Source organism: Pelophylax lessonae, assembly GCF_965119305.1.
Source record: "Pelophylax lessonae genome assembly, chromosome: 2".
Lineage (NCBI taxonomy): Eukaryota > Metazoa > Chordata > Amphibia > Anura > Ranidae > Pelophylax > Pelophylax lessonae.
Genome location: NC_138769.1, coordinates 50,668,822 through 50,692,772, shown reverse-complemented (window position 1 = coordinate 50,692,772; position 23,951 = coordinate 50,668,822). Strand labels below are relative to the sequence as shown.

The following is a 23,951-nucleotide window of genomic DNA, read 5'->3' as shown; positions in this document are numbered from 1 at the left end:
TGACCCGAGTGCACAGGTGTGTATGAGTTGAGTTCACTGTGCTCCATACACCCCCACCCCCCCCCCCCCCCCCGCCTTCTCTAATGTTACCTCCATGTGTTTGAGCAATGCCTTCAAAACTGACAAGTAGATTATCCCAGTACAAAGACCTCCGCAGCTCAGAAGTGCTGTGACTGGGGTCAGAAGGTAAATGTTTATCTTGAAATACCGTGTGTGTGTGTGCGCGCGCAAATGGGATCAATCCTTAAGGTGCCAAGAGCAGAGCTGATGAAGTGTATAGTAAAGGTGGTCATAGACCTAGCGATTGCCATTGTAGAATGTCAAAATATCAAATGATGCAACACACAATCTATTATAATGATCATAAAATCAATCTATAATACGATCGGTTCTTGCCAAACATGCAGTTTTTGCCAAAAAGTGATTTAACAAAATTGCACCATGGCCAATCAATTTGCCAGAATCAAAATCAATTAAGAGCTCACCCAACTGGTTAAAGGAAAGGGTCTATAATTTGAGATTCTAATTAAATTTAATTGTTGCAGTCGCATCAAATGATCGATTAAGTGATCATATCGGTGTGTGTGCCCACCTCAAACCAGTTGCATATCTGTTTCTTGTAATAAGGAGAGTTTTATCGGCCAACCATACATTTTGCAAGTTGATCGGCAGTTGAGGCCAGGTTCACACCTACAGATACGACCGAGCATGCCTGTATTCTTATGTGTTCCTGCATGTCACAACTAGGGCAGCCCATCAATTTCAGTGAACTGTCCTGTGTGTGAAAATAAATGGAAAAATAAGTCCCTGACTCTTTTTCGGAATTGCGCTGCAGCATGTGGCTTGTGCGTTCGCACAGTGGTCTCCAAACTGCGGCCCTGGGGCTGAATGCTGCCTCTTTTGCTTGCCTTTTTCTGGCCCTTGAGACACTGACGCCAATGATGGGGCACTATTCCTCCCACTGACGCCAACGATGGGGCACTATTCCTCCCGCTGACGCCAACGATGGGGCACTATTCCTCCCGCTGACGCCAACGATGGGGCACTATTCCTCCCGCTGACGCCAACGATGGGGCACTATTCCTCCCGTTGACGCCAACGATGGGGCACTATTCCTCCCACTGGCGCCAATGATGGGGCACCTGACGCCGATGATTGCAGCAACTATTTCTCCCACTAATACCAAAGATTTGGCATTTACTCCCACTGGGCACAGTCCAGCCCCCTAAAGTCTAAAGGACAGTAAACTGGCCATTTCTTTAGAAGGTTTGGAGACCCCCCCCCCCGCCCCCCTACGTTAGTAGATGGCGTGCCATTAACAATTTGGCTGCGTTTACATCTATGAATGTCGGGATGGCACCACTGCACATCTGCTCAAGGGCCATGCATTTCTGTGTGTGTCCAGAAAGGTGTGAGCCTAGCTTTTAAGAGGCCTCCAACACTGCGAGTTAACTACATGGAATTGGCCAGTTCATGGCAATCCCCCTTCCACTGTTTCAGCTTCCTTGCTGTTTCAGACCACTAGATGACCACAATTCAGATTGTCTGCCGTTTAAAACTTTTTAGGACCATTCTGTTGTCACCATTGGAAAAAAAAATAAAAATATATAACAAAATATATATATTTTTTTATTTCTATACACAAGTCTAATAAAACTTGGTACAACAAGTAGCAAGATCCCTTACAAGTGTGACGCTCATGAGCCTCATAGATGTTTTTTTGAAGAACTTTACTGAAATTATGAGTGCAAGTGATTGGGCTTCCCAACTGGGTGAAATGAGCAAAGGGTTTAGACCTGGCTGCCAATAAGATTGCAGGTTTTTGTTTTTTTTTAGATGCTTTCTCTTTAGAGAAAACATCTTACTGGCTAATACAACATCACCATTGTTTCCTCCAGTGACTTTCTAAGTCTGTACTCAATGAATTAGTTAAATTGAAATGTTAGGATTTGATGGTTGCGTTTGGTTTTATACATAATGATATGAACGATTTCGTTTCTAATCAATGTGAATTATTGGAAGTGATCAAATTCTCTGCAGATCTCATTTTCCAGCAATTTAATGGGGCAAGCCCTGGGGAGGAGAGAAGGGTTAACGGAGCGCTTAGATTCTGAATGGGTTTGTTGCTAAGCAGCCCCCGTCTGTCCGTGTATCATCTGGCTGCAAACATGATTTCCAGCACGTGAGGCCTGCATGTGTCGTGTGTGTGTGTGTGTGTGTGTCCTCCGCCTCTCCGCAGCTTGGGGCTCCCAGACCGGATACGGCTTTGTAAAACCATAACACTTACTTCCTCCATGTCCTTCGAGGCAAAAACATATATTGTGTCATCCAGCACCGATGAGATTGCGATTCTAGCAAAACGTGACCGCGCCGCGGTGTAAAACCTCCCTCCGCAAGGTCGTCCGGCTTTCCTCTCCTTTTTTAAACTTTAGTATATGTTGAGGTGAGCTGGAGAAAGCAGAACTTAGGGGCTCATTTTATATTCTCTTGCATTATGCAGCATTGCTCAATGCATAGACCAGGCAATGCACCAATATATCATGTTCCTTTTTAGTTGTTGCATTTTTGCACAGCACATTCTGATGCTCTTTAACTCATCGCATCATGCAAAAAAAACCCCCTGTAATGCAGTTAACGCATCACAGCACACATGCATCATATCCAACTTGGCTGCTGTGAATGAGCCCTCAGATATATTTTTAAGTGCATGTATGCTAGGAAACTCTGGCAACCATATGAAAGTGTTTTATATTTAAAAAAAAAAAAAAAAACTTTTGTGTTATGCATTAAAAAAAATGTGTGTGTGTGTGTGTGTGTATATATATATATATATATATATATATATATATATATATATATATATATATATATATATATATATATATATATATATACACACACACGGTTTTCTTAACATACATGCATGCATACATACATCCTCCTGCCAAAAGTTCCTGCAATTGGGGCACTGCACAATGTATAGAAACTACATTTATAATGTGCATCAGGGCCGTCCTTTATTCTTGATTGGACCCTTGGGCAAAAATTTTCTTGGGCCCTCTTGAATCCACTTATCAACTATTTGGGGGCTCAAGGGGCAGCTGCTTTGGGCCCCACAACAATGACTAGACCCGGGGCAGCTGCCCCTTTTGCCCTGTGTTAAGGACAGCCCTGGGGTGCACCATATTTTACAATCTGATTGTACAATTCTCTTATAATATAAATGCCCTTAGGACTCAAAAATATGCTATTTTTCAACTTACCACCACCATTGGACATAGGTCATTAGGTTTCTTTTTTTTTTTTTTTTTTTTTTTTTTTTATTGTAATTTTTTTAACTCTCCAGTAACACACTTCCTGTCCTAGGGTGACAACGCTCAATGTACTGTTGGTAGGGAGGAGCGGCATTGTCATCATAGGACAGGAACTATGCCAGGACCTGAGTATATTCCACTTTTTTTATCTTCATAGCATGGGGGGGGGGGGTGTTTTGTAGCTCAGAGGTCACCTGGAAAGGGCTGATAACACTGCAACGTTCACAGAAAGGAACTCTGTGGGATTTTTGTCAGGCTCAACAGGTATATAGTGGAACTGTATTACTGTTACTGATATAACAAAACCCAATGGTATATTTACCAGGCCAGAATGAACAAAGAGAGAAGAGAAGGGGTTAGGGTTACTTACCCTTTAAGAATTCCTAATACCAGATAGGCCCTTGTAGTACATTATTACAGATAAACTGTGCTGATCTAATGGATCATATATAAGGGAAATCTGCCCATGTATAGCCAAGCCTATTGTCTAAAACCCAAATGTAATCCTCTACAGCACATGTGTAAAATACAAGGCCCGCGGGCCGAATCCGGCCCGTCAGGCGATTTCATGTGGGCCTCACACCCAGGGCTTTTTTTTTTTTTTTTTTTTTTTTTTTTTTTTTTTTTTTTTTTTTCAGCCTGAATGTGGCAGAACCCCCTAATCTCTGCACTCTGTATATAGTTTACTCCTCAATCCTGCTAACTGTACACAGCACACCCCTGAACTGTGCATAGGGCACCCCTGATTTGTGCATTCTGTTCATAGGGCACCCCTGATTTGTGCATAGGGCACTCCCTGAACTGTGCATTCTGTGCCCAGGGCACCCCTGAACCCTTGGGGGGGGACGTAATTAGTTGTCTGCACCTATTTTCTGAGGGAAAAAAGCAGTGGATAAATGTATATAGTCTTACAGATACAGCCGACCCTTTGAGGGCAACCATAATACTGATGCGGCCCACGATGAAATTGAGTTTGACACCCCTGCTCTACAGTATCCTACTGTGCAGTTATATGGTATTGTTAACAAAGCAGAATATTGCTCTATGGGTTGGATAATCTCTGTTGCAGTTTAATGCACATAAATGGCCTGAGCTGCCCCCTATTTTCTCCAAATCCTAATTGTGTACATTTTGCGTTGAGAACCCCCAGCCGGGGGCCACACACCGGGTCCGGTGTGAGTCTTGACTGAAACCTTCTTTTTTTGTTTTGTGTAAATAAAGAATGTCTCGGCGTAGTTCAGTAGAGGTGCGATGTTACACGTTAGCACTGTCCTCTGTCCTTCAATTGCCAACATCAAAGATTGCTTCCCGCAGGCAATAAACTTTTTTTTTTTTTTTTTTTTTTTCTATGCTACTTGCTCATGGTCTCTCATAAAGCGAGCACTGAGTCATAGCAAGGAGTGCCAAGAAATCATTCCTATGTGATAGCAGCCCTTCAAAGAGAACCTCTCTAGATACCTGTTATGTATTTTATTATTATTATACAGGATTTATATAGCGCCAACAGTTTGCGCAGTGCTTTACAATGTGAGGTATTTGTATTTCTTTTATATTTTTATCTTTTTATTTGCATTTTTTGGGGATTTATTTTTTTAGCGTTTTTTTTTTTTTTTTTTTTTATATAAATGCTGTTTATTAGATTTTAACAATGAAGTGTACAAAACACCATCAGAACATTGTTTTGTATTTTTATTTTTGTAGTTATATGTTTTTTTTTTTTTCGTGTGTGTTCTATAATCCAGTGGTTGCCACTGCACATATCAGAGAGAAAATGGCCCTGGGTGCGTAGCAAAGCCTCTATATAGTCTATAAGGGAGAGTTGCACTCGCAGGTCTTGACCTGAGGGAAACGAGCTTGTATCTCTTGGGGAAATAAAATCTTCACTGTGCGTTCACCTCTCGAGACCCATGCCGCTCTCCCTTTTTTTTTTTTTTTGGGGGGGGGGGGGGAGATATATATTAAAGTGTGTGTGTGTGTGTGTGTGTGTGTGTGTGTGTGTGTGTGTGCTTTTATATTTATATATTTCAGTATTGTATTTGTTTTGTAGCCCTGATGAAGGGTTGCTTTGTCTCTAAAACGTGTTTGGTGTTATGAGAATCATTAAAACTGTTTTGGACTCCTTTTATGAATTTGATCTGACTGGGGAAACCCTGAGGCCTGGAATCAGTCCTGTCCATCCATATGCATATAGTAAATCCTGTGTTTTTCTTCCTTCTCCAGGCACAATGACAGAGTTCGATATCCGAAACCTGGATCAGGTGGCTCCTGTGTACAACACCCATAGAGGCGTACTGAAGGTAAGCGACTTCCTAGATATTTCAGCAAGTTCTTGTTCTAAATTCTGTTAAGCGGCACAGGAAGCTGTGGGAAACCTCTATAATGGAATGATGCTAGGAGTAAGTCTACGGCCGAAACACGTTAGCATTTTACCATGTTGTCATGCTGGAATAAATCGCATCAAAAGGAAGCATTCGTGTGCCAGCTTCAGGATGTTTCATAAAATCTATAGTAATCTTTTCAACATGGAAATTTTATATAATTTGTACTCCCTTTTCAAATCAAAGCCAAATTGTAAAGCTGGCCATACACTCGTAGAATTTTGTTCCAAATGGTTTGATTTTTTGATTGTTAGTGGGGACAACTGGATGTTTGTTTTTTGACCAAATTGTTTTCCCGAATGAACAAATTTCTAACCATGAATGTGGTTCATATACAGGAAAGTCTATTCATTTCAAAATCTAATGGTAAAGGCAAACAAGTATTTTCAAATTATATTCGTCAAGTCATTAAAAGTACTACCAATGTTGGTACACTTATTCATACAACATTCTAATAGTGTATGGTCCGTTTTGAATGGGCAGGCCCATTTTAATGAAAATGATTGTAGTAAACTTGATTCTGTTTGATTTCCTTTGCGGAACAGTTTCCCTCTGTTTAGCTGGACTATTCGTATCAAAGTTTGCCTGGGGCTTGTTTCCATTGAGCCCTCTCGGCCTATGTTTGCATATGATAAGGTGTTTTGGTTTGATGGCCAACAATGGGCCTGGTGTGGCTCAAGCCTTTGTTTGCTAAATGGTGGAATTTCAGGTTTCCTATAGCACGTGTGCGTTCTTTTAGGGCTCCTTGTCTCTTTTTCATTAACACAGCTCCAAATATTTGCACATAGCCCAGTGCCCCCGCCCCACTCATTGCTTCTATAAAGATATGGGCTGACTCATGACTATTGTGTCCCAACCTGTCCAGACTGCTGGTTTATGATTAATTTACGTGTGTGTAGACAGACACTTGGATTGTCTGTGTGTTTTGTTTGTAAATTGTGTGAAGACAATGCCTTTTCTGTGGATGGAGAGCATACGTCCAATTATCCCGCAGAGAGTAGGGTTTGTTCATCGTGTGAATAATAAAGCTGGCCTTAAACTAGTAGAATTTTGTTCAAATATTTGTTTTAGGAACATTTGTTTGATTTTTGCAATCATTAGTGAGGGTCAAGTCAACATTTGATGTGGACCAGAATGATGAGAGATTCTGAAGGAGCAGGAGGGAAAATTTTACTTGAAAAACCACATTTCTGACCGAGTATATGGTTTTTATTTTGTTAAAGTCCATTTGTTTCAAAATTGAAAAGCAAACCTTATTTTGAAGTACCTTTTGGAATGGCATTTGTCAAGTCATTTGAAAATCTATTAGGTTATGGCCAGCTTTAGGAATGCTCCAATCTATACTTTCTCAACCTTTTTACATTAGAGGAACCCTTAAAATTTGCAAGTGTCAGGGCACCCCGGCTAAGATTAGTCCATCAGGGGTCATAAACCTCATACGTTGGTGGTCGTTGAAAAGAATGAACCCTTATGGTGCTGTGTGTGGCCCTGCTGGCAACACCTGGTGTGCCAGAACGTATGGAGTCAGGTAGTGCCGGGTTTGGGATTCAAACTGACAACTCCAGTGCTAGTTGGAGGAAGGGCTAACTACTTAGCCACTGTGCTACCCCACATTGGTGGTCAGTGGAAAGAATGAACTCATAATGTGCTTTGCCAATTGGCAATAGACCTGAAGCTATGCAGGCGCCATGACATGGGAGGTCAGTTAGTCACAGCTCAAGGAACCCCTAGCAACCCCTAGAGGAACCTCGGTTGAGAATGGGTAAAAAAGACTATTTGTTTAACCTTTTTTGTCTGTGGATAGACCTATGTTGTCACAAGCATGTTTAAATCCGATTAAGCCGGCCATCCGATTGGCTGAAAAATGAACTGTGGGTTGCTCTGTTGGCACCACCTGGCTTGACAAAACTCAAGAAGTCAGTTGGAAAATTGTTGGCCAAACAGTTGCTGCATCAAATCCGACAAAACTTTGTTTTTGTTTTTTTTACCTTAATGCATTGAATGCAATAAGGAAAAAAACATTTTGACTTTAGAACCACTTTGAGGGCTCGTTCACACTAGTAGCTGGTGGGGGGTAAAAGAGAGTTGGGGTCCCTTTTTTAGCAATGCATGTGGTTGCAGTGTGCTAGTGTGTGATTCAAGGGCTTAAACAGGAGGTGAGGAGACGATAAAAAGCCTTCTCACTGTCTGCAAAATGCTCTCTGAGAAGCGATTCGAACACTGGATCGTGGTATCAAGGCGTGTGTGTGTGTGTGTGAGCCCTAAAATATAGATAAGGGGTCTTCAAACTTTCTAAACAAAGGGCCAGTTTATTGTTCTTCAGACTTCAGGGGGGGCTAGACTGTGTCCAGGGGGAGTGGGCATTTTCCTGGCATCAGTGGGTGTAAACATTGCCACATTTGGTATTAGAGTGCCCCATCTTTGGTATCTTTTGGTAGAAATGGTGCCCCATAGTTGGTGTCAGTGGGAGGAATGGTGCCCCATTGTTGGTGTCAGTGGGAGGAATGGTGCCCCATTGTTGGTCTCATTGGGAGGAATGGTGCCCCATTGTTGGTGTCAGTGGGAGGAATGGTGCCCCATTGTTGGTGTCAGTGGGAGGAATGGTTCCCCATTGTTGGTGTCAGTTGGAGGAATGGTTCCCCATTGTTGGTGTCAGTGGGAGGAATGGTGCCCCATTGTTGGTCTCATTGGGAGGAATGGTGCCCCATTGTTGGTCTCATTGGGAGGAATGGTGCCCCATTGTTGGTGTCAGTGGGAGGAATGGTGCCCCATTGTTGGTGTCAGTGGGAGGAATGGTGCCCTATTGTTGGTGTCAGTGGGAGGAATGGTGCCCTATTGTTGGTCTCATTGGGAGGAATGGTGCCCCATTGTTGGTGTCAGTGGGAGGAATGGTGCCCCATTGTTGGTGTCAGTGGGAGAAATGTTGTCTCATATCAGTGGCCTCCTGGGCCGCAGTTTGGAGACCCTGATATAGCGCAATGCAACACACACCCTAGTGGTTCTTGCCTTGCGATCACCTGAAAATGTCAATTGAAATCATAATAAGTTGTAAATTTAAAAGATTGTTAAACGGTCGTTTAATCAGTCTGCACTAAGATCAGTTCTCTAGCCTCAAATATTTGTCCAAGCGATCATCAAAACTAAATAACAGAGTTTAGCCAGCCATAGATGAGTAAAAAACCGAACATTCTTTAGATCGAAAACCAAAAAATGGCACCACATACAATTGTCCCATCATTTGTTTCGTTTAAAAAAAAAAAAAATGTTGGATCAGGCACTTCCGATTTTTTTTTTTTTTTTTTTTTTGGCCTGCTTGTAGATCAATCAGAAGAATTGATCGGAGGGGTTTTGATTTAATTTGACCAGTTTTATCGCTTGGAATGATCCTACTGGTATGTGTGGTCACTTTTAGCCCTGATTTTTTTTTTTTTTTTTTTTTTTTCTCCCTTGGGCCACAAAGCACTTAGGCCCTAAATGGCTGTAGGTGACCCTTTAATGACTCTTTTTAGCTGACATGTCAAGGTGTGTTGTGTCTTCCCCTCTGAGACTGGGTGACGGCTGACACGACATAATTAAAAGCTTTTATTTTTAGCACCCAAACAGCACGGATGAATAGAGCCTTGTTCTGCTGTGCGGTGTGATGTAGAGAAATGGAATGTATACACAGGTGAGATGGAGTGCTCTTCCCCTGTAATCTCTGGGAGAAGGCAGGTATAATTATGGCGACAGCTCATCACGTTGTATTTATAGAAGGGGCTGCTGAATTCTGCCTCATCCCAGTGAATTTATTTCATTAAAGAGCTGTGCTATACAGTACCGTTCTGCCACTACTCATTAAGCTTTACTCCATTGACGCATTTTCTGTGCTGCAAGGCAGAGTAAAGTGTATACATGTTCAGGACTAAAATATACGGTAATTCATTTTTTTTTTTAATGCAAAATATTTATTCAGAATATTAGCATACAAAATTTTGTTTAAATATTTCATCAATCCCAGTAAAGGAAATAAATCTGCCTTTTTGTGGCTTTGCAAGCTCAGATATTATTTTGGAAAAAGTAGTGATGACATCATCACTGGGCTGTCACAGTCTGTGCAGAGGAGGAGAGCTGTGGGAGGGGCCCAGCAGCACCATCTACCACTGGCTGCCTGCTGCAAACTACAGGAGGAGGCGGAGACCAGACCAGTCACACCTCGGAAGGAGAGGGAGCAGCAGTGACCGGTCTTTATTACAGGAAGCTTCTGCAGAGGCAAAGTGCAGATGTTTTGAGAAATTTTTGCACAGATCCAGAAGAAATGGACAGAACACTAAATCCGGCCATAGATCGATCGAAAGTCGGCCAGTTCCTGCAGAATCTCGATCCTTTTTTTTCCATTCAGTCATTGGCAGCAGCTATAACCACAGGTAGTGATCATTGTGTTCTGACAGCTGAGAAACCTCCCGCTGTCAGAATTCCTCAGTGGGAGGGATTCCAGCGATATTTCTTTCCATTGAGGCTGGGCATACACGGTTCGAATCCCAGCCAGTTCAGCAGGAAAGAAATTTGCTTTGTGTATGGTCGGCTTAATCTGTGCTTGAAGGAAAGAAAATTCTCTCAAAAAAAAAAAAAAAAAACCTCGGCTCGGTTCGCACCATGTGGGTACAACCCAGTGCGGGAGCATTCCTGAGCATGGTATGTAGGGCAGCCCATTCATTTAAATGAGCTGACCTATGTGCAAGAAACGAGAAAAATAAATACCTGACTTTTTCAAAAAATGTACTGCACCAAAACAAATGGTACTGTGACACCATGCGATTTGGTGCCTGCAAAAATGCACACATTTGCAGATGCATGGGGTGCCGTTAACAATTAAAGGACAATGCGTATCAGGAAAGCATGCAGTTTATTAAAGGTTTATCACTTTTGGATTTTCAGTTTGCGTTTTATATTTTTTTTTTTTTGCTTTTTAATCGGACTCCGACTGCTCCATTACATTATGAAAGCAAACTGTAATAAATGTTTGTAAAAATAAGATTTCAAACATAAAAAAAATGAAAAATGTATATATTACTATTAATTGAATACAGTAGGAGTCAAAGAACCCTGCTCTTTAGAGCTTACAATCTATTATACAGCTGTGTTTTACATTTGCAAAAATATTGTGCTACTGTGTTGCAAAAGGTTGGTTCTCTAAAATGAAACGGTTCCATTTTTTTTGTTTTTGCAGCGCCAGCTGGCATTTGATATTAATTTATCGACATCGATTTACACTGGATTGTTCTCCGGGTATGACACTTATGAAGAAGAGCAGGCAGTCCCCACCGGTCTGGACTCTTTCCCACATGGTAAATTTATTGTATTATACTAAAGATGCGGTTTGGGGGGGCAGTGTATAAGCCAATAGGAGCAAATGAAGGGTGAATAGGTATTTCCTAGTAGGACTTGCATAAGAAACATGCAAAAAAAACTCAAAGAAAACTAAGTTGGAACCAAATTTAAAAAATGGATCACGTAGGACCATCACTTACCCTCACATTTTTGCTGAGACAAAGGCAAGGCACCGATTGGCTGTTCCAGTAGAGGCAAACATTGCAAGTGCAGAGATATATACTGTAGAAAGCTGCAACTGACCCAGAAACACACACACACACACACACACACACACACACACACACACACACACACACACACACACACACACACACACACACACACACACACACACACACACACACACACACACACACACACACACACACACACACACACACACACACACACACACACACACACACACACACACACACACACACACACACACACACACACACACACACACACACACACACACACACACACACACACACACACACACACACACACACACACACACACACACACACACACACACACACACACACACACACACACACACACACACACACACACACACACACACACACACACACACACACACACACACACACACACACACACACACACACACACACACACACACACACACACACACACACACACACACACACACACACACACACACACACACACACACACACACACACACACACACACACACATTTCTGGGTCAGTTGCAGCTTTCTACAGTATATATCTCTGCACTTGCAAGGTTTGCCTCTACTGGAACAGCCAATCGGTGCCTTTGTCTCAGCAAAAATGTGATGGCCCTACGTGATATGTATATATGTGTGTGTGTGTATATATATATATATATTCGATTTTTAAATTGATTATATTTTTGCAACAACATCCTTTAGACCTTTGATTTATATACTGATTGTACATATTTATATGTGTGTATGTATGTGTGTGTGTGTATGTGTGTGTGTATATATATATATATATATATATATATATATATATATATATATATATATATACACACAATTTCTCCAACATGCCTCCAGTAAGTGTGAAAAACTGTGCCTTTTATGATATGGCAGCTTCTCTTGGAAGCCGATATCCTGCCATTACAGATCAGCTCGCTGCATCGACCATAAAATGCTTTAGCAGTTCTCAACTATTTATAGTGAAAGGCTTCCGAGCACAACATATGTGATCGGTCTCTTTGGTATCCGCTGATATAAAATACATTTTATGTCTTTCTCCAGACACCAGCAGCTGCGAATTACCCCTCCTGACACCCTGCAGCAAGGCGGTCATGAGTCAAGCACTGAAGGCCACTTTTAACGGGTTTACAAAGGAGCAGAGACGGCTTGGCATCCCCAGCAGTGAGTTGAATTCTCCATTCTTATCTAGACAATTCGTTCATTGTTAGCGGCCATGAGGCTGTGTGTATTGTTGGAACAATTTCACATCTAATAAAGAAAGTGACAGTTGGCACAATAAAGTTTGGTTTGTCTACATTTTGATAAAAGATGATTTTTTTATTGACTGCACTTTGCACAGTGGTTTTTGCCTTGGTAAGCCCAGTTGGCTTCTTGGCGTGAGGAAAGCCATCTTGTGTCCTGATATGACTATGTTGACATATGTTGATATGACTGTTTACTTGTGCAATGGAGATGTATTGGCGGTATGTGTGTACCTCATACATTTTTAGGACGTTTTGGTTTGATCTCTCAAGTCCTTTTCTACTAGAAAGTAAACCAAATGGTCAAATTGACGTCCTTCTAACTTGTTTATTGTCATTATTAAGGTATACCTACTAGGGATCGACCGATTATCGGAGGCCGATATTCACCATTTTTGAAGTATCAGTATCAGCCACAAACTTGCCGATATTGCTTCAAGTGGTTGTACGGCCAGATTAAAAATAAATGACCGTATTCAAAACAGCCAAACTTGATGTTTTGAATGCTTTCAAGTGCAGAGGAGGGGTTTGGGGTCTTGCAGACCCCAGATCTCTCCCATAAAGAGTTCCAGTCACTGCCTATTACTGTCACAATGTTTACATTCCTTGTGACAGCAATAAAAGTGATCAAAAAATCAATTAAAAGGACAGTGTAAAAATAAAAACTTTTAAATGTGCAGAATATCGGCACCTAATTTTGGCTATAGGCCTGAAGGGTGGCCAGAAAATCGGTATTGGCCCTGAAAAAACAATATCGGTCGAACCCTAATAACTACTCCAATCATTTTTATGGTATAGGATTTAAATAGTTTTGTATGAAACTTTTGCTGTAGTCTGACTTTTCTTTGGTTGGTTTGTATTCAATTTAAGGAAGGCTTCTTTGAAGGGAGGGGTCCAATTTCCATTATTTAAATCCAAGGGCTTTTCGGAACATCATATTTGTGATGGAAGTTCAATCTTATAGCAGACTTGTGTTTTTAAATGTTACCTTTATAGCTATCTTTGCAATCTTGCTTGAATTAGTAAATAATGTGCATATAAGGGCCCAAATACTTTGCTGGAATAAATACTGCTCCATGCTTCCTTTAGTATTGCTTGTATAGTCAAAAGCCTAGGTCTTTAGTAATGTGATCTTTGCTGGAGGGGAAGGTTGGCCATTCTAAATTCTGATCCTATCCTTCAAAAGAGATCCCATAGCTAAATGCCCAGTCTTCTGATACTGGAGAGAGCCTGGAGCAGTTTCTTCACCCAATGTAATTTCACCTTTCCGTTAGTGTTTATTTATCATGCTCAATAAGACTGTATAGATGGCCATTTACGGAGTGAATTTTAAGTTGTTAGTGGTCACGTTGGCACCCTGCTGCCCGACCATACTTCTTTCTTAAAAACTGATGAGAAAGTTGATGGCCGGAAAGTGTGCATGGAGGGATAGATTGTAAATTTTCTGTGTATGTCAAACTTTATCGTAGCTCTGTGTTAACATTTGCATCTCAGTCCACGCCTCCAGTAAACATATTTAATATCCTTTTAAGGAGTCAAAAGGACTGTCAGTGATAGAACTCCTATTTGCCCCTGGCTTCACTATATGGAGACCCATATCTCCATAGCAAGTCGGAGTGAAGCCAGTTACACAAATGTCCATATAGAAAGTACTAAAGCTGCTCGATTGGTATTAGAGCCAGACAATTAGTATTTGCAGGAGAGGTCATCTGCGGCCACCCCTATTCTTCCTCAATGCATGTTCCCTTTAAATGCTTAAATCTCAGCGCAGTTAACCTGTCCTGCGTTTTGTAAGCAAGGTTTAAGCTCGCCTAGCCGTGTTTGGGGAAAAGCTGAATGAATACAGACGTCACAGGAATTTCCCTGCATGAAATCTACTACAGCTTATTGTGCAACCGCCAGTTATTTAAACTATGTTCCTAGATTTCTCAGCGTGACCCTGTTTAGTCATCCTGTGCACATTTTTCCAGAGAAAAGACTGTGTCATTCCCCCAGACCAGAAAGCATAAACATTCACTGATATTAATAGAACTGGCATATACCTTGGCAAATGCTTTTGTGCTTATGGGGGTAAACAATAAAGGCTCTATCCAAAATTGATGTTTAATGGTGGGGCCTGGTGGTTTATTCAACCTCTGACTTATGTCTTCAATACCCCAACAGCTTGATCTTCCTGCCATAACTCCAGACCTGTCCACCTAGACATTTTGGGTGTTCCTGACTACTTTGCGTGGGTTCCAAATCCTTCTGTTCTAGTCTACACCAGGGTTTCTCAGCCAGGGTACCTCTAGAGCAGCCTTCCTAGCCCAGAGGAACCCCTAAAACTATTTTTAGCCCCTTGCATTAGTGGTCAGTAAGAAGAATGCTCTTTATAGGATGTTCAGATGACCACCATTACAGAAAGCTAAAAAAAATCATTGTCCTGGTGTTGGCATTGCCAAGTGCCATTGGTCCTAGAGTAATGCAGGTACCATGAAATCAGCCAGAGCTCAAGGAAGCCTGGTTGAGAATGGCTGCTCTAGAGGTTGCTTGGGGGTTCCTTAAGCAATGAGCAATTTCTGCGTCTCAAATAAGTTCCCACTGATCTTTTTAGCTACCTATAAGGGGATCATTCTTCCCAATGACCTCAAGTGTAAGGAGCATTCTTCCCACTGACCATTACACTGATGTATCAGGAATTGTAGATATAGCAATTCTTCGCATGGGTTCCCTTAGACCAGAAAGTTGGGTATTTTACGGCTTTACTGTGTTGAGAAAGGCTGCTCTACATAATCTGAAATTAAATTTAAAAAAATCCAGCAAAGGAGCGGGAGCTTTGATAATGAGGACAACCGTGTGCAAAGATTGGAATGGAGTCTGAGAGATAACCTAAATTGTCAGGTGGGACAACTCCCCTGCATGTACCAAAAGCTTAAATATCTGCTTTGACCCTTGAAATACACGTGCAGCACAGATAACATTGATAGTGCCACACTAGCAACCATAAAAATGTATTTTTACTCTTTAATAACCAGGGTTCTTTGGAAGCCTGGGGTTCCCCCGGGTGTTGGTAGGGGTTCCTTGAGGCGAGAACAGTGGCAGATTGATCTCTTGCCTGCACTGACCACCAAAGTAAAGGGGAGCTACAATGTTCAATTTATTATTTGTTTCATTGAAGGAATATCACTAAAGATAATTGTGTTTTATAGAGCAAACGAAGGGAAAGATTTAAATGCATCACATTCTTTTATTCTTCTATTTAAAACCCTTCATATCCTACTGATTACGAAATGTACCATGAGCCTTGGATATCTTTTTTTTTTTTTTAATGGGGCTTCCTTCAGACTTTAAAACTTCTTCAATGGGTTTCTCCCTGGTAGAAAGGTGTTGCGAAAGGGTAGTTGAGTGTCTGTTGCATTTGGGATTTGTTTATAGAATTTACAGAAAAGGTAAAATTACATCAGGTGTATGTGTGTTTTTTCCAATGAAGAAAGCCAGCAGGGATATGATCGGTTGGTTATGTGTGGGTTTTTTTATTTTTTTAAAACATGCCCATTTTTCTATTTTTTCTTTTTTTACTTGTAAAATGTTTCGTATATGGGGTTGGCCAGTATCCTGAACATATTTTCTTCTTCTCTTATAGATCCATGGCTGTGGAATGAGAGTCAAGTGTGCCAGTGGCTCGTTTGGGCAGCCAACGAGTTTTCCTTGGAGACCGTTAACTTCCAGAAGTTCATTATGAATGGTCAGGAGTTGTGCAGTTTAGGAAAGGAGCATTTCCTGGAGCTGGCCCCAGACTTTGTGGGTGACATTCTCTGGGAGCATCTGGAACAGATGATGAAAGGTAATTAAGAAGCCGTCTGCCAGAATGTCATTTAAACAGTTCCGGGAACATTGTTTTAGATGTTTACATGCGATAAAAACTGTCATCCTCAAATAGGATCTCTTTCCGTTAAAGGGAAAATGTAATTCACTTTGTATTATTCGTCCTTTTTAAAGGATCCGTTGAGATTAGTTTTCCATATTATGTAAATATGGGCATACAATGTAAAACCTTTTAAAGGGGTCTACCACTTTCACTAGGAAAGTGTTTGTTCCAGAAGTGCTATGAAGCCACCTGTCTTTCTTGCACCACAAAGGGGTTGCCCGACATAAAATTTGCATAAATCCTGTGAACATAAAGTCTTTCCTCCCAGAGACTATTGTAAGAACAACTGAAATGATCAGGAAAGACTTTTTCATAGCTGCACTTTATCTAGTTAATAAGATTAGCTAGACGTCCATCAAGGTGAACTTTGCACATCTCCTGCAGCTTTGGTCAAGAGGGAAAACAAACAACCCCTTCCCTAGGCAACTGTTGACAAATTTGCTACTTAAAAAGGAAAAAAAATATTCCTGGCCCAAGGGTGGTCAAATTAATTCCCCAGGGCATTAGCCTATAGTAAATAATACCTAAAAGGTGTCAGTCTTGTGTATATTTTCCAGACTGACCCGTGTATTTTATTTCCTTTCCTATAGAACAAGAGCGAGTACAGGACCAGTATATTATGAGCTCCAATCAAACACAATGGGTGAACACTGATTCATTAAGTAAGTATTCCTTTTTATAATTTATTTTAAAAATAAGTGGATATTCGACAATGTGCTTTTGTAATTCAGTATACTTGCTGTTGTTGCTCTTGAGGCTATTATTGTTGACCTTTATTACAACGATGTATGGGATAACTTTAATTCTGTCATCAAAATTAATTTTATCCACTACTCTTAAATAGTTTTACTTTTTTATTTTTTAGATAAGCCTCACTTTTTTTTATATATACATCGATCCTGATCTTTTTATTTCTACATTTCCTGTAGATTTCAACATGGACCCCTTACATTGTGGCTCTCAAGTACACAGCTACCCCAAAACTGAAATGTACAGTGACATGTGCCCAGTGCCGCAAGTGCCAAATCTCCTTCCGGTCAAGCAAGAGTTTCAGAGTTATTCGTGCATGAAGTCTATGGGCAGCAATTACTCCTCTATGAACCGGGACTATAATAGAAACCTGGACATCCTACTGAGTTCCCTGAGCTCCGGTGAGTGTAGAGCAATGATCTCCAAGGTTCAGGTGTTAATGGCGTCATTGCTGGCACCTAATAATAATTTCATCTTCTATTTTGAGACAAATGTATACGGTTGTCTCACAGCACTTGGAGAATTACTTTAAATTGTCTCAAGATTATACCAAATTTTAAGGGAGTGTATTGTCTCCCCAATTTTTATTAGCTATACGTAAAAAGGTCAGCATGATACAAGTCATTTTATCCATGCATGTTCATGTCTTAAAACCTTTTGATCGTGTATAATTTGTAAGTATATTTGTGCATGGGGGCAGCCATATTTTCCTGTTATACCTTCAGGCTTTGATTTGCATCAGTAAATCCTAGCTTCTCGTTACTGCTCTTTCTAACAATGCAATTTGACGAGTCCCACATGACTCATTGGAAACCATGCATTCCCCATGTGGCTGAAGGAAGTGGTGGAGCAGGATAGTTGTTGAGATAGTTGTTTAGAGTATTTGAACTGAAGCAGTGAGATGATATGTTAACCTCCTATACTAAAATTTTTTTTTTAAATGTAATACCATAACTAATTAAGATAGATCAAGGTTTTTTGGTTTCTCCTTCACTTTCAGTCCCAGTGACAATGCTCAGTAGGAGAAATAGAGGGTGAATCTCCTAGTTTTGGCTTTAAAGAAGAACAATTAGGCTCTCATAAACTTGGTTTTCTTTATATATTGGGGAACTCTCTAAATATTTCCCTTCTTCTCCCAGGTAAATCCGTTGACATGGATTCTGTAGACAGCGGTACGGAGAGTTTTGAAAGCACAGACTCCCTATTACAGTCATGGACCAGCCAGTCTTCACTGGTGGACATGCAGCGAGTTCCGTCCTATGAAAGCTTTGAAGAAGAAGCTAGCCAATCACTATGCTTGAACAAGCCTTCCATGTCGTTCAAAGATTACATACAAGACAGGAATGACCCGGTGGAGCAAGGCAAACCAGTTATCCCAGCAGCTATCCTTGCCGGGTTCACAGGTGAGATAATTGAACATATCTTTAAGAGCCACTTGTCTCCTCTTAAGCTGACAAATGCCTGAGTCATAATCCATGCCTTTTGTCTTGTAAAGATTTTATTGTTCTTCCCACTGCTTGGGGTTTTTTTATGTATATTCTGAAAGTTCCAAAGGCAACCTTGAGAAAGGGAAAATTGTCTATGTCTGAGCCAAAAAAAAAAAAAAAAGAAATCGGGACATCTCTGAGAAACATGTAAATGACTGCTCTGAGTAGTACCTCTGGGTCCTTCTGACCATTAGTATCTTTAGGTCCTCCTGACCATCAAACACATCCCAGTGTTCGTGCACAGATGCTGTTCCTCAGCTCTGCGTCTTTACTTGCAGCTTCCCAGCTGCTCTGTCCCTCATGGTCTCTCGCTCAGGCCTTGGTCTGCCCTGACCATGGACAGTATGGTGCATATGAGCACCTTCGACTGCTCCTTTCATGCACTGACCCCCCCCCCCCCCCCTGGACCCTGAGCTCTAATCTTGGCTCTCCTATGAAATCGGCACACACTGCTTTCAAATCTGGCATAAACCACCGTATTAAACAGTGGCACGGGCTCGCTCTGCCACAATATATAATAACTGTTTTTTTTATTGATTTTGGGAAAGACCCGTAATTTAAGAAGTGAGTTAAAAAAGTTAGTCTTGCACCTTATTGGTTATGCTGAAGTCCAAGACAGACCAGGTTCTCATGCCCTATAACATCTGTCCACTATACAAGAACATCGGTGGTTGGTTCTGTCTATTCCCACATTAGGCTAAACCATGGCAGAAAAGGTAGTTCTATAACCTTGTTCTTTAGTGTGCATATAGATTGATGAATCCCGATTGGTTGCTGTGAGTACCTTCACATTGTCCATTGCTTTAGAGTCTGAACAATCGAGTTGATGCTGTATGTGCTAACCGTGTGTTTCGCTTTATTTTCAGGGAGTGGGCCTATCCAGCTCTGGCAGTTCTTGTTAGAATTGTTGACCGACAAATCTTGCCAACCTTTTATCAGTTGGACCGGGGACGGCTGGGAGTTCAAGCTCACTGACCCAGACGAGGTTTGTGCCTTATCTTTCTACAGTCTGATTAGTTGGGCCAATTGCAAGATATTAATTCACTATCGGTTCAGGGAGTCTAGAGTCTTATCCTTCATGTTTATCTTGGCATGTTTCTGAAATTTGATATTGAACATTTCTAACAATTGGGAAGTGCTCCGTACCACACCTCATTTCCTCAGATTGGTAAAGTTGGTTGCTTTTTTGGGGCTATGTAGGGCCATGATTAGAGTGCGACCCTTTTGTTTACTGGATTGATTTTCCATAATAAACCTCTTAAACCAGCCATACACAGCTCAAATTTCAACCCATTTCTGCAGAAAATTGATTTTCTAAATTCAATTTGAAATTTGAGTCGTAGGTGGCCCCATCAGCACCACTCAACTCAAGTGTCTTTTTTTTTTTTTTCAATGAACTTTTAATTAGTGGAGTCAGGTGGAAAATTGTCAGCCGAACAGTGACTGCATCGAAACCAAGTACTCTGACGGCCGTGGTTGCTGGTGATGAGATTCCTTCTCGTAAGGGGGGGAGGGTTATCCATTAGATTTATCTTGTTCAACCCACAGTCTGAACAAGAGAAATCTTTTAGATGTATGGCTAACCTTTGTTGGATGCCGAAGGAGACAAAATGTGAAGGATGCATGCAGAGCGAGCTGGTGACTGGTAAAACTCCTCCCATCTTCTACAAAGAGCTCAAGTGATGGGTTCTCATTAAGAGCTATCTCAGATGAAGGCGAGACCTTACTACAGTAGAATCGGATAAAGTGTCACTATGTGAGCAAATGTCACCAGATTCTCAATAAATGGCTAAATTATAAATACAAACAAGCATTTTTTAAATATTATTAAAATAATTTGCACTCCAAATGACACCCAAGTCTCCATAAATGGCTACATTCTAAAAACAAACAAGCAATTTTTTTCTAATTTTAAAATTTGCACTCTAAGGCTCCATGTACACGGGACGTTGGAAATGGCCGTTTAGGAGCAGTTGGGCGTTTTTTTCAGAAGCCCCTGAACGCAGCTCCATGTTATCTTATCTGTCCATGTATCGTTTACAGTCATTTGCAGGCAGTTGCGTTCAGGGATGTTTTTTAGAACGCAATTATTTGCGTTCGAACGTGTGTTTCCCGGCGTTTCAAACGCAAAAACGCGGCCGAACGCGATGACCCGCGTTCGCGTTTTTCCATTTTAAAGGGGAATAATTTTTTTGACCTCTAGGAACGATTCTAAATGCAAACGCCCGCTAAACGCGGGTGCAAACGCGACCTAACGGACGTTTCAAACGTCCTAAAAATTCCAGCATTCAAAGGGACTTTTAACAACGTCCCGTGTACATGGAGCCTTAAGGTTCCATTCATAAAGTTTTATAAAACCACAATCTTTATTTGGAAAAAAAAAAGAAATACCTTTTTCACTGTTTTTTAAAAAACAAGAATCCTTTGGCTTTTGTACTGAGCCTAAAGAAGGCTATAATATAAACCTTTACAAAATAAATGCCTCCAATCCTTCATTATATTCAGTCAAATTAGGCAAATTTTGCAAATGTATTGCAAATCTTTTCCCTTTTTTTCCTGCTGTTTTTTTTTTTTTGATAGGTTTGACAACATCCTCAATGGTCCTGCCAGTTCAAATTTCATTATATTTTCTGACCTATAAACTGTATGCTCTTTGCATACAGAGCTATATCAAAGAAGACCTGCCTTTAGATGTGCCTGCTCCATAGACTATTTAATGATTGGCTGTCAAGGAGCAGGAACATCTAAAGCGATACCAGGGATGCTTTCTTTTAAATAACATGAAAAAAACTCTGCAGGATTTCTTTCCCCTCTGTACATTTATTTTAATACATGTGAAGTCATTTTAGAGAAGGCAAATGTGGCATAGAAATTATGATTATTTTAGGGCTGCTGGTATTGAATCCACCGCATGTGAGATGTAATATAACCCTTTTAATTCATGCCATAAAATTGCTATTTTTCTTCAAGGTTAGCCATTTGCTACGATGCCTGTACACAATTTAATCTGTTTGCTTTTGGCTTTCCCAGGTGGCACGGCGATGGGGAAAAAGGAAAAACAAGCCTAAAATGAATTACGAAAAGCTAAGCCGTGGGCTGCGATACTATTATGATAAGAACATTATCCACAAGACCTCCGGAAAACGATACGTCTACCGGTTCGTCTGCGATCTCCAGAACCTGCTGGGTTACTCTGCGGAAGAGCTACACGCGATGCTAGGTGTTCAACCGGACATAGACGAATAAGCACAAGCTCGCGGAACGATGGCTTTGAAAACTGTGAAAAGGAGATGACCAATTTTTTTTTTTTTGTTTGGTCGCATTTGATGGGCTGGACTGTTTGAGATGAAGGAACTTGCTTTTCGGGGTAATTTGTGGGACCTGGAAGGACTTTGAGACATTTTGGAGAAGTGTTTGAAGCGCTGGATGTACAGAGGTCCCACAAACGCTGCTTAGGAACACAGCCCATTACTTGAATAAAAAATTGCACAGGAAGCATGTACTTTTTGTAAAAAGAAATTCAGTATATCAACAGGGAAAAAAAAAAATGTCATTTTCATTCAATTGTGGAGCAAGCAGGAAGCTTGGGTAACGGTGTTTAAATGCTGAAAAAAAAAAAAAAAAGTCACCACTTTAATTCCAGCTGATGCGCGGTCTTGGAGAAAAAGCGCACTTTACCACCTAACGTTTTTTGTGATTTCTTCATGCTGAGTCCATGCACTTTCGTGGACATTTTCAAACCATTTCAAGCTGATTGTAAATAATTTGTTCAGTTTTTTTTTTTTTTTTCATATTTACATAATTATTAATATTATTTTTTTTGTTCCAAAAGGAATGTGTATATTATTTGACTTTCAGATATGTAAGATATTTTTTTTTTTTTTTTTTTTGTTTCAAAAATATAATGGCATTCTAAATGCTTTTGCTTTTTTATTGTACATTTATTCGCTACATAGAATTGTAATTTTGTGGTCAAGTAAAGAAATCCATTGCACAGCAATTTAACCTTTTGGCAAGAAGCACCAGATTGCAGCTTCCATTGTCCATTTTAGTTGCAGGAAGGTGGCATTACTTGCAATGAAGCTAAATAGGGTTGTGGCCACATGATCAGGAGATTAAGACTGGCACTTGCTTTGTAACCAGTTTCTCTTGTTATATGGATACTTACTGTAATAACTCTAGTAGAAGCAGGCCCAGAACAGTGATCCAATTATAAGATGATGCATGAATGTTTAGAGCTGCCATTCCCAACTAGGGCTCCCTCCAAAGGTTGTTAGAGGTTCCTGGAGCTGTGACTGACTGACCTCCTATATATGATGGTGCCGGCATAGTTCTGGGACAACTGGCAGAACCAATTGCATGATGCCAATGATCTCTTTAAAGCAGCCATGTTCAACCAGCTTTCTGTGGAATCTCAAGGTTCATCCAGAGGTTGCTAAAGGTTCCTTGAACTGTGACTAACTGACCTCCCATGTGATGGTGCCTGCATAGTTCTGGGGCCAACGCCACTTGGCAGGACCAGTTGCATGTCACCAATGATCTGTCTAGCACAGCCATTCCCATTAGGTTTCTGTGGAACCCTAGGGTTGCTAGAGGTTTCATGAGCTATGACTTAATTGATCTCCCACCAATATTTGGTGGCCACCAGTGATCTTTAGCTGTCTGTAAAGCCCAGTACACACGTACCGATTGTCGGCCGAACGATCGGCCGTCTTTTGTCCAGTGCTGTCGTGTTGGCTGAAAAGTGCTCAAGACTGCACACGAAACAACAACAACCAACTTCAGAAGTGATGTGATGGCTAACTTTCCGTGTGTTTTTTCTTCTCTAAGCATGCCCAGTCTTGCTCATCTGGCTTTTGTCGGCCGAAATCTGTATTGACTGAGGAACAATCGGCCGTTCTGGTGTTGGCCAACAAATTTTATAGCATGCAGACCAGATTTTGTTCGGCCGAAAAGTCGCAGTTGGTTGTCGGAAGCATCATCCTAACAAGCCGACAATCGGCCGAATATTTACGGCCGACAATCGGTATGTGTGTACGGGCCTATAGGTTAGCATTCTGACCCACCACAGTAAAGGGAACATTCTTTTACTATCAATGTAAAGAGCATTTTTCTCACTGAGACGTAAACCCTTTTTTATTCGGTTTCCTCCGGGGTTGGGACGTTTTAGAAAGACTTGTTTTAGAGGCTCTTGTGAACTCTTGTAGGTTGATCTCATTCAGCCCTGGTTGAGTAAAGCAGCAAGGTTCACTGTAGCCTTTATACACTGGGTCACCAATACAGAGA

The 23,951-nt window shown here is 41.0% G+C and overlaps 1 protein-coding gene across 1 annotated transcript; it reads left to right on the top strand.

The window, feature by feature from the left end:
• Positions 1-5,527: 5,527 nt before the first annotated feature.
• Positions 5,528-22,184, top strand: ETS2 (ETS proto-oncogene 2, transcription factor). Its single transcript, XM_082246871.1, has 9 exons — positions 5,528-5,611; positions 10,899-11,016; positions 12,322-12,441; positions 16,144-16,344; positions 17,019-17,090; positions 17,358-17,579; positions 18,318-18,581; positions 19,532-19,650; positions 21,696-22,184. Exons 1-9 carry the CDS (start codon positions 5,540-5,542, stop codon positions 21,909-21,911), a joined length of 1,404 nt encoding a protein of 467 aa, XP_082102997.1. The 5' UTR covers positions 5,528-5,539; the 3' UTR covers positions 21,912-22,184.
• The last annotated feature ends 1,767 nt before the right edge of the window (positions 22,185-23,951 follow it).

Coding starts and splice junctions, on each gene's coding strand:
- ETS2 (XM_082246871.1), top strand. CDS start 5,540: ATGACAGAGTTCGATATCCGAAACCTGGATCAGGTGGCTCCTGTGTAC. Junction 17,580..18,317: donor ACTGAGTTCCCTGAGCTCCG/GTGAGTGTAGAG, acceptor TTCTTCTCCCAG/GTAAATCCGTTGACATGGAT. Junction 18,582..19,531: donor TATCCTTGCCGGGTTCACAG/GTGAGATAATTG, acceptor CTTTATTTTCAG/GGAGTGGGCCTATCCAGCTC.